The sequence below is a fragment of the Apodemus sylvaticus genome, chromosome 5 (assembly GCF_947179515.1).
Source record: "Apodemus sylvaticus chromosome 5, mApoSyl1.1, whole genome shotgun sequence".
Classification (NCBI taxonomy): Eukaryota; Metazoa; Chordata; class Mammalia; order Rodentia; family Muridae; genus Apodemus; species Apodemus sylvaticus.
The window spans coordinates 34,796,959-34,816,114 of NC_067476.1; the positions used below are offsets into that span (position 1 = coordinate 34,796,959).

Here is a 19,156-nt window from a genome sequence, read left to right on the forward strand (position 1 = left end):
AAGGAGTTAAAAGAGTTCATAGTTGTCCACTGGTCACAGGGAGCACCATATCCAGTATATTAAGCTTTTTTCCTTTAGAAAAAAAACTGCTGAGTAACTTCTATAATTGCTGGCTGCCTTTGGCAGTACGTATCTTGATCACCTCTCACAGCAACACTATGCATAGATCCCAAACAGCTGCCTGCCTCAGTTTATCCACTACATGGAAACATATTTAGAATGTAGTTATGCAATATGTTGGGTTTCTAAAATGTGGTAGTTGCAGTATTCCTCCAAGAATGATAACTTCACAATCCCCAGCTAGTTGGCTAGATTTCTAGAAAAGGCATGGTTTCTTTCTTGTTGAGTTCATCTGAAATAAAATTAGAGAGCTATTGGTCACAGACATATCACCTTCAGTTTTTAATGCTTTGTTGTTCTCAAATGTGAGGGCATATCCAAGAGTAACTACATAAGCCAGGAAAGTAAAAACAAAAAAGACCAGTGTCGGGTCAGGGACCAATAAAGAGGGGAGTAAACAAGAGACAAGTGATCTAATGGATGGAAATGTGGCTTCTAGTTCGAGACAGAGATGAAGACAGAAGGAGAAAGAAGGTGGAATAACAGTAAGAATATTTGAAACAAGTCATAAGGAATCATTAACTAGCTCCCACCCAAACCCTATAATACACATAAGTCTCCATGTAAATGTAAATACTCACACATAATTTAAATGAAATTTTATATCTGAACTAAGAATGTTCATTCCAAGAAGCCAAAGACCATTCAACAAAACTACAACACTGTTTTTGTTGTTGTTGTTGTTGTTTGGTTTCTTTTTTGGGTTGTTGATCAGGCTTTTCCAAGAGACTCTCAAGACATTAGAGACTATTACCATTACATTCTGTTAACTCCTTAGAGGTAGAAGTTAAGTTCCTATTGCTGAAGACACCATGTACTTTAGACACAAGACCCAGAATTGACACAAATGCCTCCTCCTTAAAGACCATATTTCATGGTACCAGAAGGGGCCTTGAAGTTTACAAAGGAGGGAAGCACCCCACATTCCTACCCAGATATGGCATCTGTGAATCAGACTTTGATTTTGGAAACAAGGTCAGAGACTGGCCTAGAACTTGCCATGTAGGTAGGTTGGCTGGCTAGGGAGGCTCTGACATCTATCTGTATCCCTGGAGGTACAATTGTGAATGGACATCATGATTTTCTTCTTTTCATGTGTGTTCTGGCATTAAACTCAGGTTCTCATACCAGGGTGGCACATACCTACTGACAATGATCCCCTCAGCACCCATCAAGATTTTTTTCATATTCTTCTAATATAGGTAAAGAAAATTTGGGTTACCTAAGTAGGGATGTCTTAATTGAAAATTTATTTTATGGATCCAAAATCATTTTCAACCTTGCTTCTTCTTTTATCTATTCTCTGTTTTCTCAAGATGCTCAGGACCTTAGTACCTTTTACAAATTCTATAATCTCATTGTATCTAATCGGAGAACAAGTCCATCATTAAAAGTCTAAATATAATGCTTTCAGTTATTTTTCAATAAAAATAAGTTCATTTCCCAAGATAAATTTTCAATTGGACTGAGTTGTAGCTTAGTGCTAGAAGGCTTGTTTGGCCTGCATAAACTCTGGTGTGATCCACAGTATTATAAAACAAAAGAAAGCATTGGGCTATGAAGAAGAACGTACTGTATAGATTATTTTAGAAGCTGAATCTTTCTGTTACCTCTGAAACATGACAAGATAAAAGTCACAGTAGTTTGACATACGCAATTCTTTTTTTTTTTTTTTTTTTTTTTTTTTTAGAAATTCACAATTTTTTTTTTTTACTTTTTTTTTTTTATTATTCGATATAATTTATTTACATTTCAAATGATTTCCCCTTTTCTAGCCCCCCCCACTCCCCGAAAGTCCCGCAAGCCCCCTTCTCTTCCCCTGTCCTCCCACCCACCCCTTCCCACTTCCCCGTTCTGGTTTTGCTGAATACTGTTTCACTGAGTCTTTCCAGAACCAGGGGCCACTCCTCCTTTCTTCTTGTACCTCATTTGGTGTGTGGATTATGTTTTGGGTATTCCAGTTTTCTAGGTTAATATCCACTTATTAGTGAGTGCATACCATGATTCACCTTTTGAGTCTGGGTTACCTCACTTAGTATGATATTCTCTATTACCTCTAAATCTATCTACATTAAGATATTATTCCATAGTAAGATACAGATATGGTGGCACACATCTGTAATATAGCATTGAGGGGGCAGATGTAGGAGGATTGTGAGTTTAGACAGCTAAATCTATATACAAGAACTTGTCTCAAATCACATGAATCTCCCCTTACAAAGTAAGATGTAGAACACAACTCAACCAGCAAAGATGGACTCCTCAGTCACAATAATTATTAGGTGCTTTGCTGGTAATATTTGGCCAACACTACTCTTTGAGTGTGTTTTGTTTTGTTTCACTCTTCCTCCCCCTCCTCCTCCCTCTATCTCTCCCTCTCCTCTTCCCTCTCTCTCCCCCTCCCCTTTCTCTCTCTCCCCCTCTCCCTCCCTATCTCTCCCCTTCCCCCTCCCTCTCTCTCCCCTTCCCCCCTCTCTCTCCCCTTCCCCCTCCCTCTCTCTCCCCTTCCCCCTCCCTCCCTCTCTCTCCCCTTCCCCCTCTCTCTCCCCTTCCTCCTCCCTCTCTCTCTCCCCTTCCCCCTCCCTCTCTCTCTCCCCTTCCCCCTCCCTCTCTCTCTCCCCTTCCCCTTCCCCCTCCCTCTCTCTCTCCCCTTCCCCTTCCCCCTCCCTCTCTCTCTCCCCTTCCCCTTCCCCCTCCCCCTCTCTCTCCTTCCCCTTCCCCCTCCCCCTCTCTCCCCTTCCCCCTCCATCTCTCTCCCCCTCTCCCTCCTTCTCTCTTCCCCTCTCCCTGCCTTCCCCCTCCCCCCTCTTTCCCTCTCTCTTCCTCCTCTCCCTCTCTCTTTCTCTCTTTCTCTCTGTCCCTCTGTCTCTGTCTCTGTCTGTCTCTCTCTCTCTCTCTCTCTCTCTCTGTGTGTGTGTGTGTGTGTGTGTGTGTGTGTGTGTGTGTATGTAGGTGTATGTGTGCATGTAATATAGAGTGGTAAAATCAATGATGATTAGAATATACACCATCATTATCACCAGTTTTCTCTTTGTAAGGACAAGGAAATCAATAGTTCTTACTCCTCATACATGGCTACTTAATAAATTAAGCATTATTTATACTATGAACCTAAATTTGATATATAGTTAATTAGAGCCTCGACTTCTTCATCTTTTTAATAAAAATTCAGAAAATTTTAACTATCTAAATTGCATCTCAGGTTTACACAGTAAAACATGATACTTCTTAAATACAATGTATGTATGCATATATGCATTCATTGTGTTTGCATAAATAAAACTCCCGAATTCCAACACAGATATAAATATATATAATGATATAAAAATCTGAACATTAAGTGCTGAGTGGCGAGTTATAGGGGGATAGTGTTATATTTTGGTATAAACCAATCACTGAAAGATAGCAGAGTCAAGAACTGCTTACAAGAAGCAAGCCTGAGAGCAAGGCCTGATAGAGGACATAACGTGTAGAAAAACACATGCATTAATTCATAATTTTAATTTTCCAAATTGTGTCAGGCTATTACACGCCTCTCTGTTTCATTATCATCACCCCAGGACATTATCATCTCACCCCTAGATTATTGCAATGACTCCATAATACATCTCTCCAGTTTACTGTGTTCAAATTCATTTTCTCAGTAAAGGCTAAATGTCTCTATGTAGCTTACTTTGCCTTAATCATCACAAAAGCCCTCTTGGGTACATCTTTCTAATCTTTTTTATTACCTACAACCTAAAACGCAAAGAGAAGCAAGTGAGGTTACTCAGCTGGTAAGGGGCCAAGCAGGAATTGAATTTCTGCATCTAAATACATACTCATAACCATTGTTCCATGTGGCCCCCATTATATATCATTTGTTTTTATTATTGAGGATTTCATGAACAATGGTTTGATGTGGTAATGGTGACAGATAGGGAAGAAGTTGAAACTCAGAATAAAACAGGCAGCTGTATCAGTCTGGGAACAACCTTACATTGGAAACAGTTCATTTTGAAGTACAATTCCAGAGGCTAGCTTATGAAATTTGTCTTTATTGTTTATTTACATTTACTTAATTGAGACATGGTCTCATACTCTAGATTAGGCTGGCCTAAGACTAAGTACAAAGCTCAGGCTAAGTTTGAACTTGTCGGGATCCTCCTGCCTTAATCTTTGGAGTTCTGAGATTATAAGTATGAGCCACCACAACCAGCTGTTTGTGAATTCTATGACCCTTAATTAGAATGTCACTGTTGTAGGTACACACACACACACACACACACACACACACACACACACACACACGAGATAAATTTAATTTTTTTGACAGTGAGAAGAAAATCAGATGAGCAATGGACATTTTACATCTTGATTAATTACTCCACATCATCAAAAGAAGTTTATAAAAACCATCTGGAAACAAGCACAGTTACTAACTTCAATTTCTATGGGTACAAGGCTGTGTTTTTCACACAGTCAAATTAGGTTGAAAGAGATAAAATACATAAATTTTAATCTGTTGGGAGCCTACAAAACAATAATCACATATGCTGGATGATACAAAGAAATTTGTGCATTATAAGCTCATCTGGAAGGAACAACTGTTTTATTCTGCTTATCCTATTTATTTAGCTATTATAAAATATTTTCAGAAAACATACTATTATATTCTAGTTGAAAAGTATCTGACTATACTTTTAAACTCATCATTGTATACCTAAATGTTAAACATTATAATTCTTATAGAAATGTAAAATTCAAGATTGCATTTTCAAAATACAAGGGTCAGCAATACTGAGTGCTCTGATTCTAAGAGGCAAGTGCACATATGTGGCACGAACATTCTTCTAGAAGTCCTTTTATTCTATTTCTATGCTTGTTCACAACTTTCTAGCCTTTCTTCTAAAACATTTAATAAAGAAGCTGGTAGAGAAATCACCAAGGTAGGTCACCCTCCATGCAACTTGTGAGATTCACCCACATATTTTAATTTAGAACTTATGTTTTACCTTCATAATTTTGATCCTACATAGTAATTCTCAACCTGTGGGTCATAACCCCCTTTGAAGTCACATATCTCGCATATCAGATCTTTTTACTATGGTTCACAACAATACCAAATTATAGTTAATGAAGCATTTCTCATTGTATTTATTACATCCCAAACAATGCACCCCTCCCCGTCCCACACTCATAGCGTCCTGCCCCTCATTTCCACTTTTCCTTTGAGATACCCTTTTCCCTGCCCCTGACTGAGATCAGACAGGAAAGCTCTATTGGGGAACAGATACCACAGCCAGGGCTATAGATTTAGAGAGAGCCGCTGCTACACTTGTTGGGGGTCCCACATGGAAACTGAGGCGAAAGTCTGCTACATTTGTGCCAGGAGCCTCATTCCAGCTCATTTATGTTCTTTGGTTGGTAGCTTAGTTTTGAGAGATCCTAGGAGTCCAGGTCAGTTGCCTATTAGTCTTCCTTTGGGGGCTCACATCTCATTCAGGGCCTGCAATCCTTTTCCCAATTCTTCCATAAGAGTTCACTGCCTTCCCCCAATGGTTGGTTGTCAATTTCCGCATCTGTTTCAGTCTCTGCTAGCGGAGGCTCTCAGAGGCTAGTTATGCCAAGCTCCAGTCTGCAAGCCTAACAGTGTATCATTAATCGTGTTAGGGATTGGTGCTTGCCCATAGGTTGCATTTCATATTGGGCTGGTTATTGCATGGCCATTCCTTCAGTGTATGCTCTAACTTTGAGCTGGAATTTCTAGTAGACAGAAGAAATTTGGGGAACAAGTTTTGTGGGTGTGTTGGTATTATTTCCCACTGGAGATCCTGCTTGGATAAATGAGGTAGCCTTTTCTTTTTCTTTTTCTTTTTTTTAATTCGATATGTTTTTTATTTACATTTCAAATGCTTTCCCCTTTCCTGGCTCCCCACTCCCAGAAAGTCCCATAAGCCCTCTTCCTTCCACCTGTTCCTCCATCCACCCCTTCCCACTTCCCTGTTCTGGTATTGCCTTATACTGCTGCACTGAGCCTTTCCAGAACCAGGGGCTACTCCTCCGTTCTTCTTGGACATCATTTGATATGTGGATTATGTCTTGGGTAATCCAAGTTTCTAGGCTAATATCCACTTATCAGTGAGTGCATACCATGATTGATCTTTTGAGACTGGGTTACCTCACTTAGTATGATGTTCTCCAGCTCCATCCATTTGTCTAAGAATTTCATGAATTCATTGTTTCTAATGGCTGAATAGTACTCCGTTGTGTAGATATACCACATTTTTTGTATCCATTCCTCCGTTAAGGGACACCTGGGTTCTTTCCAGCTTCTGGCTATTATAAATAGGGCTGCTATGAACATAGTGGTGCACGTATCCTTATTACATGCTGGGGAATCCTCTGGGTATATGCCTAGGAATGGTATAGCAGGATCTTCCAGAAGTGACATGCCCAGTTTTCTGAGGAACCTCCAGACTGATTTCCAGAGTGGTTGTACCAATTTGCATTCCCACCAGCAGTGGAAGAGTGTTCCTCTTTCTTCACATCCTCACCAACACCTCTAGTCTTCTGAGTTTTTAATCTTAGCCATTCTGACTGGTGTAAGGTGAAATCTCAGGGTTGTTTGATTTGCATTTCCCTAATGACTAATGATGTTGAGCATTTTTTAAGATGCTTCTCAGCCATCCGAAGTTAATCAGGTGAAAATTCTTTGTCTAGCTCTGTACCCCATTTTTCATAGGCTTATCTTTTTTATCTAATACAAACTTTAATATTTTTTATTAGATATTTTCTTTATTTACACTTCAGATGTTATCACCTTTCCCAGTTCTACCCCTGAAACCCCCAATCCCTTCCCCCTTCCCCTACTTCTATGATGGTGTTCCCCCCACCCACCCACTCTAACCTCCCAGCCCTCGAATTCCCCTACACTGGGGCATTGAACATTCACAGGAACAAGGGCCTCTCCTCCCATTGATGCCGGACAAAATCATCCTCTGCTATATATGTGGATGGAGCCATGAGTCCCTCCATGTGTACTACTTGGTTGGTGGTTTAGTCCCTAGGAGCTCTGTGTGTGGGGGGGGGGAATCTGTTTGGTTGATATTGTTGTTCTTCCAGTGGGGTTACACACCCCTTCATCTCTTTCATTCCTTTCTCCAACTCCTCTATTGGAGAGACCCCATGCTCCAGTTGACTGTGAGAATCCACCTTTGTATTTGTTAGACTCTGACAAAGCCTCTCAGGAGACAGCCATATCAGGTTCCTGTCAGCATGCAATTCTTGGCATCCACAATAGTGTCTGAGTTTGGTCACTGTATATGAGATGGATCGCCAGATGGGTCAGTCTCTGGATGGCCTTTTCTTCAAGAAGGGAAACTTTTCAAGTTCCATGTCCCCACTGTTAGGCATCTCAGCTAAAGTTGCCTACACTGACTACTGGGAACCTCCCCTCTTGCAGATCTATGCTACATCCTAGAGATTCCCTCCACCCTCTATCCATCCAGCTGCACATTTCCATTCATACTCTTGTCTTTCTCTGTCTCTTTCCTGTATATCTCCATACCTGAGCCTACTCTCTCATTCCTCTGCCTCTCCTCTGTCCCAACCAAACCCCTCCCTCCCACTGCCTCCTATGACTGTTTTGTTCTATGTATGATTAAAGCATCCTTTCTTGGGCCTTCCTACTTGTTTAACTTATTTGGGTCTTCGGGGTGTATCAACAGCACTCTGTCCTTTATGGGTAATACCCACTTATTAGTGAGTACATACGCTGTGTATCCTTTTGGATCTGGATCACCACTCTTAGGATATTTTCTAGTTCAGTCTATTTGCTGCAAAATCCATGATGTCATTGTTTTAATAGCTGAATAATATTCCCTTCTGCAAATGAATCACATGTTCCTGAACCAAAGACTGGATACAGATATCCACACTTCAGTTGAGGGACATCTGGATTCTTTCTAGTTTTTGACTATTGGGAAAGTTGCTATGAACACATGTCCATGTACTATGGTTTACTATATTTTGTAAATACAACCAGCAGTGGTGTAGTTCAGTCTTCAGGTAGAACGTTTTCCAATTTTTGAAAAAAATGCCAGATTGATTTCCAGAGTGCAATCCCACCAGCAATGAAGGAGTGCTTTCTCCACATCCTTGCCAGCACATGCTGTAGCTTGTTTTTGATCTTTGGCTTCTGATTGGCTTAAGCTGAAATCTTGATCTTAGCACATAAGCTATTGGTTTTTTGTTCAGGAACTTTTCCCTTAGGACCTTTGCCCATGTCCTCAGGTCTCTGAAGAAGGAAATTGAAGAAGACCTCAGAAAATGGAAAAATCTCCCATGTTCATAGATTGGCAGGATTAATATAGTAAAAATGGCCATCTTGACAAAAGCAATCTACAGATTCAATGCAATCCCCATCAAAATCCCAACTCAGTTCTTTATAGAGTTAGAAAGAGCAATTCTCAAATTCATCTGGAATAACAAAAAACCCAGGATAGCTAAAACTATTCTCAACAGTAAAAGAACTTCTGGGGGAATCAGTATCCCATACTTCAAGCAATACTACAGAGCAATAGTGTTAAAAAGTTCATGGTATTGGTACAGTGACAGGCAGGTAGATCAATGGAATAGAATTGAAGACCGAGAAATGAACCCACACACCTATGGTCCCTTGGTTCTTCAACAAAGGAACTAAAACCATCCAGTGGAAAAAAAGATAGCCTTTTCAACAAATGGTGCTGGTTCAACTGGAGGTCAGCTTGCAGAAGAATACAAATTGATCCATTCTATCTCCTTGTACTAAGTTCAACTCCAAGTGGATCAAGGCCCTCCACATAAAACCAGACACACTGAAACTAATAGAAAGGAATATTTGTTTTAAACTATGTATCCAGCAAGGGAAGCACATGGAAATCAGAGTGACCTTTTGGATAGCTTTTATTCCCAAATTCCATGTTCAGATATTTGGAATTACTATCTTCTGAGCCCTATTGTTAACATAGAAGCCTTAAAACTAATGCTATGATAGTGCCAATAAGTCCCTTAATTATTTTCTCCAACCATGTTTTTACATTTTGAAATACTGCCATTCACAGTGCTAATGATTGTAATTTAAGATAAAGTCTCTGTTTTTTCTGATATGCTTCCAATTATTAAAATTTCTTCTCACCTGTGTAAAGACCTTGTTACATAAACAATGGCTGACAGTTGTGTCTTTGCTTATGTTCCCATGATGATGGAGCATATTTGAGTGTCTATTATTAATGGTTAAATATGCTTTCTCACCATCTATTCCAGGTCCAAGTCGGCTAGGGAAATATCATGTATAATATGTTGGATTACATTATGGCTTGCTGTGATTGGCTCTGTATACATCTACCTGCTCTTAGTTGCCTTGACACACTTCCATCATTTTTTATGGTGCTTTAGTTTTTTCTTTATTGGATATTTTTATCTACATTTCAAATGTTATCCCCTTTACTTGTTTTCTCTCTACAAACCCCCTATCCATTCCCCTTTCCCCTGTTTCTATGAGGGTGCTCATCCACCCACTGACACCCACCTCACTGCCCTGACATTTTCCTATAGAAAGGCATCAAGCCTTCATAGGACCAAGGGTCTCTCCTCCAACTGATGCCAGATAAGGTCATCCTCGGCTACATATGCATCTGGAGCCATGGGACAATCCATATGTGTACTCTTTGATTGTTGGTTTAGTCCCTGGGAGTTCTGGTGGGGGGGAGACTAATTGGTTGATACTCTTATTCTTCCTATGGGGTTGCAAACCTGCAGTTCCTGTGCCTTGTGGGCTCCTGGTGGGTCCTTTTTGGTTCAGGTATTGGAGCAATAGTGGTCATCTCACCTGTGCCCTTAGGTTTACCAGCACTCCCGGGAGGCCAGCTCTTTCCTGGTAGGATTTGGGTATGGAGAACTGTGGCATAGGGTTAGCTCCAGTGTGCATGTTCTTTCAACTGTGCTTAGCTTTAAGCAACATCTCTCTGATTGACAAGGGTCTTTAAAAGAGGGTAGTCTCCATCTCCCTGTCACAGTAGAGAGCCAACAACTGTCTTTCTTACGTGTGCTAACACAGTCTGTTCAGCTTTATAGATAGCTTATTCTCTCTCTTATGTGCACCAGATTATACAGGGAGAACCCAGAAACCAGTTGAGGATAGCAATACTTTTAGTTTGTACATCGTTTCACCTATAAGTTCTGCTATATCATTATCCTCTAAACGTATTCTCAAAATTCCCTAGATTAGATACTATTTTCATTGCATTAGAAACACACTTATATTCCATGCTAGATATTTTTCCAAAAACATTAAACACATATTTCTTCATTCAAATGGCAGTACTTGAGTAGATATGTGCTTAATGTTTATGACTAAGTCAATGATGTTGACATTGAAAACAGAGGTGTATCATGATTTGATAAATAGTCTTCTAAAATTCATAGGTTGAAGGGCAGAATCTTATATGACTACACCTGGAGAATGAATTTGTAAGTAGTTGATCTTTAGTTCACAAAAGTGGCACTCTAATCCAAAAGATCTGGGAATGTTATAAGAGAAGGAAGTGACAAGCTAGCTTTCTCTGTATTAGTCTGTAAGGAGACATAAAGCAGGTGACAATTTATGATCTGGGAATATTCTAGCAGCATGATGGTAGATGCACCAACTTTATCAACATTAAAACTGCATTTCTGTTGTTGAAATCAATGTCTAGCTGGTATCTAGTATTTTGTAATGGCATCCTGACCAAGTGAATATTCTCTAAATTATCTGTAATTTCCAATAAGAGTTAATACATTCAATGTGTTAAAAAAAAAGATGAAGAGAAACCAGCAATGACAATAGGTTTGATTTTATTTCCTTGTTTATTTTGACTACTGATATGAGAGACTGGTGACCTTTACTGACAGTTTTTGAATTTCTGGAGCAAAATAATGCCAGACTGGTAGAGGAGGATTAACTTAAAAATTCAACTATGGACATATGTATTTGTTTGTCTCTGAAACAAAATTATTTTCAGTAAATATTTGGCTCTATTAAACCATTTGCTATTCGTAAAGTATAGTCTGAGGTATGAGCATTTAGATCCTATCTATATTAATACACAAATGAGACTAACTGCAAACTTATGGAGATTGAATATTTTTTATATTTTATTTTTATTGGATATTTTCTTTATTTACATACAAAATGTTATCCACTTTCCTGATTTCTCTTCCACACACCCCTTATCCTATTACCCCTCACACTGCTTCTATGCGGGTGCTCCCCCTCCCACCACCACCCCCCTCTCTCTCATGTGTGTGTGTGTGTGTGTGTGTGTGTTTACATGTACTCTGGTAGTCTTTAAAATGTATGGGGATGGGACAATTAGTTCAAAGTCCTGTTACAGTCTCTTACAGTTTCTATTACTCTGAAGACATGCCATGGCCACAGTTAGTATTATAAAGGAAAACATGAAGTTCAAAAGTTTCATCAATATGCATCATGGTGGGAAGCATGGAGGCATACAGGGAGGCATGGTCCTAGAGAAGTAGCTGAGAGTCCTATAGTTCTTTCTGGTTCCACAGACAGCAGGAAGAAATAGTCAGACATCAAGCATGGCTTGATCATCTGAGACCTCAAAGACTAGCGCTACCCTAGTAACACCTGTTTCACTTCCTCCAATACGGCCATACCTACATACCTCCTAATAATACCAAGTCTGTATCAGCACATGAAGGCATTTTTATTCAAACTACCATACACCATGTGTCAAGAGTTGTGACTATTCAAGTCCATTATATAAAAATCATAATATTTGAATATGAACATTTCATCCCTTTCTGTGAACTTGAAAATATCTGAAGATTGGTTGTATATTTTAATACATTGCAAATGTTGCTATGGAATAGTTTATATTCTGTATTTCTATTCCTTTTATATTTGTGTGTGTGTGTTTGTGTGTGTGTGTGTGTGTGTGTGTGTGTGTGTTTTGTAGGTTAGAGAACAACCTTCTAGAATCATGTATCTCATTCCAACATTCAGTTTCTGGAGATTTAACTAAGCTTCTCAGGCTACAGAAAGAGTCCTTATTCCATGAGCCATCTTACTTGCCAAATTGTCTATTTTCAACAACATAAAATCCTGTGCATATTTAATAAAGATAACATTTCCCAATATTTCAATCCAAAATTAATTGAATACACAGATTCAAAAGTTATTGACATGGGAACCAGTGCAAATACTGGTTCATACATATAAAATAATAATAAAGTTTAGCTATACAATGACGTTTCTGAAGTAAAACTTTGTGAAAACTCTATATATCACTTGCCTTCAACTACACACATCTGAAAATATCAAGAAATCCAAGGTGTGTTTTCCAAGAGTTCCTACTTTCAAAGAATCTTTAATAGTATTTTCCTTGAATAAGTAAATGGTCACAATGTAAGAAAATCTGGTCATTACTAAAGCAATGCTATGGTTTAATTAATTAAAATAATACTCAGTCTCTCCAAAGAATGACTTAGAAAAATTAATTTGAAGTATATATACATTGTTAGCAGAAGGAAAAGTATCCTAAAACATTAGTAAGAAGAATGACATTGGTGTATATATGGTTTAAAGAAAAATTTGATGCTAGGGCTGGATTTAACAATTCCAAATGGAGAAGTATTATGATAGACTTTTATGCAAATGAAATTTGGATTTTGACATTGTTTCTCTATATCACTTCACAATGAGATTCACTTATAGCAGAATTCAACTACTAAGTTATCTACTAAATAATAACTAGGTAACTACTGGGCACTATAACTTGGGTTACCTAGTAAAGTGTCATGAAAAGAATTACATCTTAGCTTCAAATATTTAAAGAGATGATCTTCCTTAATAAAATGAAATGGAGAACTACTTGGATAGTAAAAACAGTGAATTTACGAAATTCTTAGGCAAATTGATGGAACTAAAAAATAGCATTCTTAGCAATGTAATCCAATCATAAAAGGACATACATGGTATGTTTTCCCTGATAAGTGGATATTAGCCCAGAAGCTTGGAATACCCAAGATATAATTCACAGATCATTAGAAGCTTAAGAAGGAAGACGAAAGTGCAGATACTTTGGTCTTTCTTAGATAGGGTACAAAATACCCATGAGAGGAAATACAGAGAAAAATTGTAGAGCAGAGACGGAAGGAAAGACCATACAGAAACTGCCCTACCTGGAGATCCATCCCATATACCGTTAGCAAACCCAGACATTATTGTGGATGCCAACAAGTGCTTGCTGGCAGGAGCCTGATATAGTTGTTTCCAGAGAGGCCCAGCCAGTGTCTGACAAATACAGAAGGGGATGCTCTCAGCAAACCATTGAACTGAGCACAGGGTTCCCAACAGAAGAGCTAGAGAAAGGATCCAAGGATCTGAAGGAGTTTACAGCCCCAAAGGATGAATAACAATATGAACCAACCAATAGTGCCAGAACTCCCAGGACTTAACCACCAACCAGAGTACACATGGAGGGACCCATGGCTCCAGCCACATGGGTAGCAGAGTATGGCCTGGTCTGACATCAATGAGAGGAGTGACCCTTGTTCTGGTGAAGGGTAGTGGAATACCAGGACAGAGAAGAGTGAATGGGTAGGTTAGTGAACAGGGGTATGGAGGATGGGATGGGGGTTTCTGAGGGGAAATAAGGAAAGGGATGACATTTGAAATGTAAATAAAGAAAATATATAATATATTATTCAAAAAAGTCACTATTCTAGCACAAAATCTGTGTCTATAGAATATTTTGTTGAAATATAGAACATCTTTAGGTTCTGCCTAAGCTTTGGTCATGACCGGAATTTTCATTGTATAATTTCTACTGGTTCTTACAAGGGATTCTTCTTCTTTCCAGATCTGGCAATGTGGAGGCTCTTTGGAGATTGTGACTTGCTCTCATGTTGGTCATGTTTTTCGAAAGGCAACTCCATACACATTCCCTGGTGGCACTGGCCATGTCATTAACAAGAATAACAGAAGACTCGCAGAAGTGTGGATGGATGAATTCAAAGATTTCTTCTATATAATTTCTCCAGGTATGTAGTGCTGAAATTTGACATCTTCTAGAAGGGGAAGTAAAATTTTAAACATGTTGAATATCTGTTTCATTGTTCTTATTATCCTAAGAGCTAAAGTAAAATGTCATTCATTAGCAGAATATCATGGAAAATTTTGTGTGAGAACACTTTAGGCTAAAGTAATTTTCCCCTAAAATAAGAATCTCAAACAGACATTTTTAAATCTTTCCTTTTTTATTTATTACCCAATTAAAGAAACATGTACATACAGATATTCAAATTTATTTTAATGCATACTAGGACATTTTTAACCTATATTTAAACAGGAATGATTTAGTAAACTGTTAATAAATTTAAGTAAAAAAAGTATTGAAACTTTTTTATATTATCTAAAATCTATAAACATTTAAATATTATTTATTTGAAAAATATTTTAGGAATAAGGAATTTTATAATAATTCAATTTCATGATGGTAAAATTGCATGGGGATTATATTTATTCTTTCCTTTTGATTTACTTCTCTCTCTAATAGTCATATTACTTATTTCTAGAAAAAGAAAGAATATTAATATATTAAAATGAGAAGGAAATAACAGAAAATGTAAGCATGAACATCAGGGCTTCAGGTATATTAAGGTTTATATAAAAAAAACAAATAACTAAATAAATAGATAAATGTTGCAAGAGAAGAATGATTGCCTTCAAGGTGTCATTGACTTTGAATGACATACCTAAATAGAAATAAAATGGAATGGAATACCAAAATAAAAATGAAAGGAATTTGGATATATTAATGAAACTATTGAATGTTTTTTCTTTGATATCTTAAATATGACTTCAATATATTCAGTGACCTTCTTATGTTACCCATAAGAACAACAAAAATTTACACCTTCATATTCTTTCTCACAAAGTAATCTATTATATATAGCTTAAAAGGGCAATGTGCATTGTAAATGGTATGCACTGATTTATGAAGCTATATATAATGTTGGTAATTGATTTTATAATATACAAGTATGAAGAATAGAAAAGTCAGTAAAGACCTTCTTAAAATCCAAAATTCTATATGAGAAAGAAAAATTGAGTCATTGTGTATGTGTGTGAATGTTTGATTAGAAAGACCTTTTCATACTTTTTTCAAGAGCCGTATGTGTCAAGTCAAAATGCTATTTCAAGAACACTGCTTTGTGACTAGAAGTATTTCCTTTTATAGTAGAAATTCTGTCCAGATGTTCAGAGTTCAACAGAAAATGTAAAATCTGCAGGAAAGAAGTGACATTTATGCAACCTTTACATATTGCTTTGTTTATATTTCTTGAATGGAAATCATTACTTATAGAAAATTTTAAAGTTCAATAAAAATAAAGAACTAATGGATGAAGAAAATATATTATGAGGAATTATGTGAGGCTTGCATTGACAATGAGAGTGACTGGGGATCACTGGAAACATGTGCAATGGATTAACTCTCAATGATCATCATGGGTGTCAAGTAATGCTAGGGCAGTCTAAGAGGCCTTCCTTCTCCAATCTCTGAAAGTTGAATGAAATTAACTGACAAGAAAAAACAGCAGTTAAACACATTAATATGCAAAGGAGACGAATGCTCACGGGATTGTGAACCAGCAATCAGCCCGTATGAGCTGAAAAACATCCATACCATTTTCTATAGGAGATGTGGGGCTGTGGGATCATAAATAAATTTTAGAGAAGATTAGGAAGAAGCAGAGGTGTTCCTTTCTTCATTGGCAGGTGGAAAGCTTTGAACTCCTATAGACTGTGGATAAAGCTTATTCCTGTCCTGGTCCAGGGAAAGATAGCTGGGAGATAAGCTTTGGGCTCATTTTTAAATGTATTTTAATTTGTTCCATATCAAATTGATCTTAAAACTTCAGTAATAGATATTTTGTATCATTTTTAGTTGATTGCAAAATGTAGACGAAGGACAACTGTTTTGTAAACTGCACAGAAATTGTCAATTTTGGAGTTTATATAATGTAGTTTCTATGTGAACTAAGGACTTGACACTGAAGAGCAGAGCTGATTGTGTAACTTGGAAGGCGCCCATTTTCCATCACATTCACCTTGGGATGTTCTTGTTCTTACTACCTAGGTTTGTACCTGTGAAAAAGGAGATGGGCAGAATGAACTGTTATTACCCAAGACATTTAAAGGGGCTGTTGAACTTAGGGAAAGGGGGCAATTGGCTTGCAAAGGTAGAAGCTAAGGAAATGATAACTTCTCAGTAGGAAAAGGAGAATTTAATTAGATCAGAATCTATATCTGAATGACTCCAAACAAAAACAAACCATGGCAGGTTGCAAATCACCCTCAATCACGTAGTTAAAATTTTCAAGAAGCTAACAGTCATTTTTAGGATAAAGATTTTAGCCACTACTCAATTATGCTATAGATTATGGTGAATACTACAATCTAAAAGTCAAAATCACAAAAGTATTTATGATTTTCTTGAGTGATGAAAGTTTGCTTCTGTGTGCCCCATGACAATAAGTGGATTTCTAAAATTGAAATACAGGCTTTTACATGTGTACCTAAAATTATATCATTCACTGTATTAAACACAGAGATATGTGTGCTTTAGTTGACGAAGACCCAGCCCACTGTGAGAAGTACAATCCCCAAGGCATTGGGACTTGTATAAGGGAGGAGAAATGAATCAAGGAAGCAAGTGGTCAGGCAGGCCTGAATATATGTATTTCTCTCATCCTACCGTGTGACTTCCTGCTGTGATGATCTATAACCTAGATGGCTAAGCTACCCATTGTATCCTAAGCTGTTTTCTGATCAGAGTATTTTGTCAGAGCAATGAAAATGAAGTGACTGGAGACTAGACAATGTACCTTTAGCACTTACATTGCCATGTTTGATTTATTTACTTATCTCTCTCAATAATGTCCTTTCAGATTTATGTTCCTAGTATCTAGAATTTTCCCTAAGCTTTGTAGGGCTTAAAAGTATTTGTTGACTAGTTTGAAGAACTAACGAATAAGAAATGCATTTTGATGGGAGCCCCTTTGCTTTCTGTTGAATTTCCTATCTATGCATGTCCAGCTTACACCAACGAATCTCATCACTACTGTTGTCCATCCTCTCATATCCACAACAGGGTAAATATCCACATATGCCTAGAAAGAATGTCTAACTGGTTCATTTGTGACTTGTCTTTATAATTTTTACATAATATAATAATAAATAGAACTACACTGCCAAGGGCCAGCCTCAGTTTTCTCGGGGGTCCTGAAGAAAATGTGTTTGGGAGGAACTGAAGAACAACTGGAAGTCAATCATGAGTATTGGCTAGCAGCTCTGTTACCTGTTTGAGATGGCTCTCTAGATAGTCCTCTGTAGATACCTTTGGGCTCTGCAGTCTATTCAAGATAGCTTTCTAATCTCTCTTGCTAGACACAATTCTAAAAGCTCTCAGGATAGCTCATGCATTTCTGACCAAAGTCAAAAAGGCTGCAAAAAGATCTAAACAGCATTTTGGTTTTCTAAAGTCAGAAATCCAGGTACAAAAATTCTAAAGGAGCTTATTTACTCTCCAGGCAGTTCTCTCTGGGAAGCTGTCTCTTGCAGTCCAAAGCCTATCTCTTATTTACATATCAATTCAATCCTCCGTTCCAGGATTCCTTTTGATTACCCCATGAAACAACATTTTATGACATTAGCACCTTGATTCTTAGAAAAGACAAGTATAAATTTTGACATAGCAGTGAATTCAGAGATATGCCTGCTTTTCTAAGCACAGACAATAAACTAACAGGATCCACACTAAGATCAACATCCCAGCCATACCTGGGCCTAAACTAACTCTATCCCAGCCTGACCCTGAACTGAAGAATCTGCCTGTCTTTGTAACCACAAACAATAAACTTAGCTGACAGGATCCTGCCCTGCACTCATTAATCCCCAAATCTCTTCATCTCTTTCCTTAATATTTTTCTGAGAAGCTGTCTCATAGTGCTGCTGCCTAGGTCTGTGAAGCCCTTCATATAATTCACAATGCATCCTTATATTTTGCATAGTTGAGAAATTGTAGTTTCTTGAAGTCATGTATTCTTTTCTTCTCTTTTTGGTGATTTTTTATTAGATATTTTCTTTATTTACATTTCAAATGCTATCCCCTTTCCTGGTTCCCATCCAAAAACCCCTATCCCATTCCCCCTCCCCCTTGCTCACCTACTCCCACTTCCCTGTCCTGGCATTCCCCTATACTGAGGCATCAAGCCTTCTTAGGTCCAAGGGCCTCTCCTGCCTTTGATGTCCAACAAGGCTATCTTCTGCTACCTGCAATTGGAGCCATGGGTCCCTCTATATGTACTCTTTGGTTGGTAGTTTAGTCCCTGGGAGCTATGGGGGTACTAGTTCGTTCATACTGTTGTTGCTCCTATAGGGCTGCAAACCCCTTCAGCTCCTTGGGTCCTTTCTCTAGCTCCTCCATTGGGGACCCTGCGCTCAGTTCAAGGTTGGTTGAGAGAGCATCTCCCTCTGTCAGTTTTTTTTTTTTTTATCCCACAGCCATATGAGCTGTCCTGAAGGTCACGTGTTCCCCATTCTTGCTCAGGAACATAGACACACCCTTGCCTTCCCAACTCATGCTTATTCTAATTATCATGGTGTCATTAACCTTGGCAGGGAATATCTCAAGAGGAAGGAGCCTTATGCCTAGTACGCATCAGCACTCTTAGAGGTCCATACCCTGCTGGCTCTGCTCCAGGGGCAGAAACCCTGTTAAATACCTCTTCTGCCTTGCAGAAATTGGCACTTTATTAATACAGTCTTCCTCACTGTAACTAATTTAAAAATTTTAAAGATACAAAGAAACCTCCCATGCTCATGGATCTGCAGGATCAATATAGTTAAAATGGCCATTTTGCCAAAAGCAATATACAGATTCAATGCAATACCCATCAAAATCCCAACTCAATTCTTCACAGAGTTAGAAAGAGCAATTCTCAAATT

The 19,156-nt window shown here is 38.2% G+C and overlaps 1 protein-coding gene across 1 annotated transcript in view; it reads left to right on the forward strand.

Annotated features, from left to right (window-relative positions):
• The window catches only part of Galnt13 (polypeptide N-acetylgalactosaminyltransferase 13), a 604,615-nt gene that overhangs the window by 375,147 nt on the left and 210,312 nt on the right, over positions 1-19,156 (forward strand). The window contains exon 7 of the mRNA XM_052182494.1: positions 14,007-14,187. Within this exon, the coding sequence (XP_052038454.1) occupies positions 14,007-14,187 (181 nt within the window). The remainder of the gene's footprint in view (positions 1-14,006; positions 14,188-19,156) is intronic.